At 36.9% G+C, this 5,974-nt stretch overlaps 2 protein-coding genes across 3 annotated transcripts in view; both read right to left on the bottom strand.

Moving 5' to 3' along the window:
• The window catches only part of LOC112153472 (signal-transducing adaptor protein 1), a 5,269-nt gene extending 1,520 nt beyond the window's left edge, over window positions 1–3,749 (bottom strand). The window contains exons 1-7 of one of the 2 annotated variants that reach the window (XM_024283719.2): window positions 2,719–3,749; window positions 1,623–1,694; window positions 1,384–1,500; window positions 1,253–1,309; window positions 716–897; window positions 506–637; window positions 113–182 (exon numbers count right to left, since the gene is read on the bottom strand). In XM_024283719.2, coding sequence (XP_024139487.1) covers window positions 113–182; window positions 506–637; window positions 716–897; window positions 1,253–1,309; window positions 1,384–1,500; window positions 1,623–1,694; window positions 2,719–2,820 — 732 coding nt within the window. In that variant the 5' untranslated portion in view covers window positions 2,821–3,749. The remainder of the gene's footprint in view (window positions 1–112; window positions 183–505; window positions 638–715; window positions 898–1,252; window positions 1,310–1,383; window positions 1,501–1,622; window positions 1,695–2,718) is intronic. The other variant, XM_024283717.2, reaches the window with a different exon arrangement.
• A 970-nt stretch (window positions 3,750–4,719) lies between these two features.
• LOC112153686 (paired box protein Pax-5) overlaps window positions 4,720–5,974 on the bottom strand; it is a 6,386-nt gene continuing 5,131 nt past the window's right edge. The window contains exon 5 of the mRNA XM_036214054.1: window positions 4,720–4,885. Coding sequence (XP_036069947.1) covers window positions 4,776–4,885 — 110 coding nt within the window. The 3' untranslated portion in view covers window positions 4,720–4,775. The remainder of the gene's footprint in view (window positions 4,886–5,974) is intronic.

The following is a 5,974-nucleotide window of genomic DNA, read 5'->3' as shown; positions in this document are numbered from 1 at the left end:
CATTCTGCTCACAATGGCCACACAAACGCAGTGTTGATCAGCTGACTGTTACTTCTTGCAGGACAGGCTTCGTTTTGAACTGTGACGGTCGGGTTGTCCTTTTTGTACTCACTGCTGTGTCCAGCTCAATGACGAACCCGGACTGTGTGGAGGTCACCCTGTAGTTTTTTGTGACATGCCCACTGAAACAGAAAGAATGTTATGAGATTCACAAAATAAAAAAGTGCTATGAAAGTGGGTTCTATTTTTGGGAGCGGTTTAAACAGACTTTCTTAGTTTTCTCATGCTTGCTGTATGTTAAAAAACGAACCACTGGTTAAAACTGTTTTGATGGTTGAAGACTTTCTTGTGGACTCTTTTTCATCTGAACACAAGTTCTTGAAGCTTTTAAAAACACAACACTCAATAAAGACGATGAAACGGGTTCTTGTGTTGTGGATTTTGTCATGTTTAGTTCACGTCTCAGTTCATCACTTTCGGGAACTGAGGGTAGGACTTTTCCAACCTTTTCGTCGGCTGTCTGAGGGTCAGGGCGTAGTTGTTTGGCACGGTTGAGGGGCGGAGAATGATGCCCCCGTTTTCTGGGTTCTCTTCCAGCATCTGCTCAGCCTCCTTTCGAGTCACATCATAGAAGCATCTGCAGGTTTACCATCTTTTAGTTTGCCATTCAGAGGTTTTAGTTTTGTGCTTTGACAACAGAAATGCATAAACTCACGGAGGCTTTGTGCTTGTAGAAGACGCTGGGGAATCAGTGAGCGACTCTGACTGCATGAAAGCTGGTCGGGGTGGGAGGACTGGACGAGAAAGGGGAAAAACTCGTTTTGTCTCTTGTTTCAGAGCATCCTCCAGTTTCACTTTTTGACCCGGCAGCAGATCCAGCTTGTTGGGAATCTCTTTCTGCCGGAACAAACAGACACATATAAGATATCTGGCATTCTTGTAGAAAACTGGATCACCTTTTTATCAGGAGAAAAACTACCAAAGAGTTATTTAGTAATTTTATGACTGTCATTTGCACTTTATTTTCCTCTTTACCAAGCAGCTGCTTCACCTAGTGTTGATGTTTATTAAGCACTCTGAGCCAAACTATCATTTAATTTTTAACTTCTTCTGATTTGATGGTCAATGATTTATTCCAAAAGAACCACGAAACATTTGCAGTTGTTGGACTAATCTAAACAGGCATTTGAAACAGGTTTGAACTTGGACTGTCGGCAGTAAATGTATGCGTAGATATATGAGCATGTGTTACATTGGCCATGGTCAAGATGTAGCCCCTCCACTCCTCTCCAGTGTCAGCATCCTTCATCTGCAGATGAAAAAAACACAAAAAAGATATTTACAAAGCTTTATTAAATATTTCAGAGTAACAGGGCAACAAACCTTTAGATGCAGCTCCTCTTTGGGCAAAGAGAGTCTAAAGACAGCCGCCTCCTTCTTTTTGTAGGAAGACTCCAACTGCATGGATTTCAGCTGGGACAGCTCCAACTTTTCAAGGTACTATGACAACCATAGGCAAGAAAATGTTACTTATAATCAGGATTTTTATAGTTTAACACTAAAGGAAGCCTTTTTTTTTAATTATTATTCTTAATGATCAGAAACATTGAGTGATTTCTTACTGTTTCCTGTGTTTCATCTTCATACAGAAACAGAGAATTTCCTCTGAGTTCCACATAGTAGGCCTTGAATTCCTGAAAGTTACAAAAACAGTTTCAAAATCCAAAACACACCTTAGGTTGCGAGCCGAAAAAAGATAAAAATTTATTGAACACACTAAAACAAAATTTTTAAAACGTAACTTTTTAACTATGAATAAAAACAGGAATATACATTAATTTTTCTCCATAAAAATATATGTTTTCAAAATTATATAAGTTAGAAATAAGAACAAGATAACATTGACCATTGATAACAGTAAAATAAAATGATCTGGAGGGCTGGATAGAATTACACCAGGCCTCGACTTTGACACGAGTGTGGCAGAGTGTCCGCCCGGAGACAAGAAATTTGTGAGTTCAAATTCATGGCTGAGTCGTACCTAAGACCACCAAATGGTGTCAGCAGCTCATCCTCAGGGGATCGGTCAAATGCAGAGAACACATTTCAAACACCTAGGGGAGTTACAGCTAATTCAATCTATTTTCAAACTATTTTTTCACAAAAAACATTTTCATTACAAATTTTAAACCTCCATTATGTTTGTCAAAAAAACCTAAACACCTTAAACCTTTCTTCTGAACAACAGGACAACATGGTGGAATCTTGCTGTAAATTAATTTAATTTCAAATTATGCAAATATTTTCAAACCACTTCCTTCTGTGCCTTGACATTGAGAATCTACTTGAAACCAAAAAAATGTGAATTTCCTTTTTTTTAAAACTTAACTATCTGGGGATTCAGGTAAATATTTCAGAGACTACAATATGAGATTGAATTGTATTGAATATTATTATTAATGCTGTGTAAGATGGAGCTGTAAATGTGTCTATCCTTTGGTTTAGTTTTATTGTGGCAATAGGTAAAGACAACATGACTACAGTTGTAATTCATCTGAGCTGACAGTTACCGACTGCCTGGATCCATCATAACCAAAATGGTTTTTATAGCCCTAAACCCAACTCTATGGGGTACCTTAACTTTAGGACAGTAAAGTGGATTTCACAAATATAATCGCTGCTCTAGACTAACTCAAAAGAGATCGTTGTTACTCTCACCTTGTCTTTGGAGCGTTTCTTCTGCAGGTGTCCACTAAAGTAGAGAGGCAGAGCGGTGATGGTCTCCCTCCTTTTGTGTACAACCCTGGCGTTGAGTGACATTGTCCAGTTCTTGTAGAATCCACAAGGATCTTCTGGTTTAACTGTGGCTCAATTTACTCCAGTTTTTCTGAGCAGGACAGCAGTGATGAGGAGACTGCAGGGAAATAGTTTGTTGTCTTGAGCTTTCAGTTCTTATCTGGGTTGACGCGTGACTTGAACGCCTTCATCGATGAGATAGGCTCCTTTCCTTTACTTTTCTGGACTGTTTTGTCCGGGAACGAGGAAACGCTGCTCTGATTTATGAACAAGGAAGTGGCGGCAGAAATACTCTCAAATAAAAATCTTGTACTTTGAACTACAGCAAGACTCAAGTCAGACTGTTTTTGCACCACCTACTTGGAAGCAATAAAGCATGAACACACAAACCGTCCAGTTTCTATCATTTAAGAAAACATACCTAAATCTTTTTTTTTTTAATGCACCTCAAGTCTTCAGACAAAAAAAGGGCCAAAAGTGTTGGACGTATTTACTTCACAACAGTTAACTGTCCTCATAATGTGTTGAACCTACAGTAAGTCCAGCTCCAGCAGATGAATCATTAATTTCTGTTATCTCACTTCTAAGTTATTAAATTATGGACCTTCAACAGTCATGCGAAGCAATAAAATAAAATCCTAAATGTTGTCTTCGTTTCCTTATTGTGTTCAGCTGACTTTTTCCCACCAGAAATAGCTTTTCCCTTTGATTCAAGCCAAACTAAAAAAAAAAAAATAAGAACCTTTTTTTAATTTTTATTTTTATGAAGCATTTTATTTAATATTACTAACTGATATTCCACTTAAACTCGAGGATCTGCAACATTTTGAGCAAGTTTCTTATAATCAAAATCTAGTAGGAGCCTAAATATCTTATTTTACCCTTTAAGGAAATGCATTTCTGCTTTGCATTCATTATATTGTTACATTTATTGCAAAAAAATAAAATCTCTTTTCACACGGGAAACAAAAAAACAGAAATATAAAGAGAATTTTCTCAAAATGTGATTTATTTAAACTTTTGCCTAAAACTTCTTTTCAAAAGTAAAGACATCCTGTGCCAAACAGGATCCTCCCTGTGCAGCTTATGTAATTGTATTTTCTTTTGTTGTACCTTAGGTCTAATTTAGGGAGCAGTCATCCTTTTTTCCTATTCATTACTGCTATTAACTTCAACATAAACATGAATTTGCCTTGTTTATGATAAAAAAAGTATATTAATATACTATATTTTAACAACTCCCCTCTGGATAGCTTCTGTCGTGCAGCACAAAACAATATGTTATTTGAACTCATAAAATAAACTGAAAAGATCAGACATTTTACCAAAGTTCTGCTTAGTGTTTGAAATCTGTGCATTCTGGATGACCTGTAGAGTGAACCACATGATGTCAGCAGGGATGTAAACATTTTTATCTTAAGGTGCGCCTCAGCCATAAATGTATAAACTTGACCGGATTTAAATCAGTGGTATTTTTGTAACCCTTCTATTTTATTTATCTTCAGCCAGAGAGCCACTAACAAGGGGTTAAATAGCCTTTTGTGGCTCCTATTTATTAAAAATGAAATCAAATAAATTCCCTTATAGGACCCCCCCATCCTTAAACTAGATGTCGGCGAGCTCCAGAGAGCCTAACATGAGGTGGAGTAATGGGATCTTTCATTTTCTTGACACAGCTGAGGAGATGCTGGCTCTTCTCAGCGGCTCCCATCCTGCCATTAAATCCTTCATCACAGATGAGATCCCAGAGAGACACATAGAAAGAAGAGGAAGCAGTTGGTCTTCATCACGAGGGCCCTTAATGGTGCTTCTTCTCAACTACTGCCTTCAGGAAAATGTCCACAGAGATAACCAGATGGACGAATGAAATATAGCGTTTTTTTAAAATGATTTAAATGAACCGTGTGAGGTATTTAAGATTAGTTTTATTTCTTTATTTTTATTCCTTCCTTCATTTCTTACAGAGTAACCAAACACGATTAAGTATCTGACAGGTTGGTGTGAAAGGCCAAGTGGGGGTCAGGCTGTCCCAAAGTGCCACAATAGGAATGCTGCTGGTCTTGGGTCTCAAAGCTGGATATTTCCCCTCCTGAAAAACAAAAGCGCAGGTTCACCCTTTTCCTTCCCTCTGCAAACATTGCTTTTCTTCACCTAATTTAATTAGCAGAATGATAAAAAGCCAGCACACATGGGTGCATTTCTAACTGTAACCATGCATGTTTTTCTACTTCGTCTCCTGTTGTAATGTTGCTGTGATGGAGAGGCCGGGGTTTAAGTGGGGCTGTAATGAAAGGCTGAATGGAGGAGGAGGCATGGAGCCTGATGGTGGATCCGAGGGAATCCTGGGGAGGTGAGGCGAGCGTCCTGCTGTGGAACCTGTCTCCATATGACTAACATTAACACTGAGCAAAGGCTTTAAACATCCGTCTGCTGTGTGGTCTGGAGAATCCACACCTCATCTGTGGGTTTTAAAGATGTTTCATCCAGAGGAAGACTTTTGTTTGACAGCACAAAGTTAAATTTAACAAAGATGATATTAGAAACAGTTGTGTAAAGATGTAGAAACCTAACACATGGCTGGAAAAACAAACATTAATGTAATAGAAAACGTACAGAGTAATTTATTAATTATGAAAATAATAGCAAAAAATACAATAGTTATTTTAATTTAAGACAATTCAACACAGAATAAAATGTCTTATATTTTAGTTCAAATCCATGTATATGTTTGCTGTTATTTTTTATATTTAGAAATAGAGAAAAAATGCTAATTTGGGGGGAAAAGTAAAATTGTTTATTACGAAAAATCAACAAAATTATAATGTATAAAATTTTATAACGATGACTAAAATTTTTTTTTTTTTCAAACGGAGCAGATTTGGTGTGTTTTTGGCTTAAAATTCTTAGATATCCACATGTCAACATCATAAGATCTAAAAACTAAGTTTAGATTAGTTTTACTTAGTAAAAATAAACATTTGTGAGATCCTTGATGCATTGATGGTGAATTTAATGAAGACATTTTTGCTGAAGATTCAGCAGCAATTAAAGATTCTCCTTTTCTTTTGCTTCACACATGGATATCTCAATTATTAATTCTATAAAATTGATAGTTTTCTGCTGTTGTGTTCAGCTATCTCTCAAGTTTGAATAGTTTTATATGGTTGAGTAAGTAAGC

Source organism: Oryzias melastigma, linkage group LG10 (assembly GCF_002922805.2).
Source record: "Oryzias melastigma strain HK-1 linkage group LG10, ASM292280v2, whole genome shotgun sequence".
Classification (NCBI taxonomy): Eukaryota; Metazoa; Chordata; class Actinopteri; order Beloniformes; family Adrianichthyidae; genus Oryzias; species Oryzias melastigma.
The sequence above is the reverse complement of the archived record's forward strand: the minus strand, read 5'-3'. Positions and strand labels throughout refer to the sequence as shown.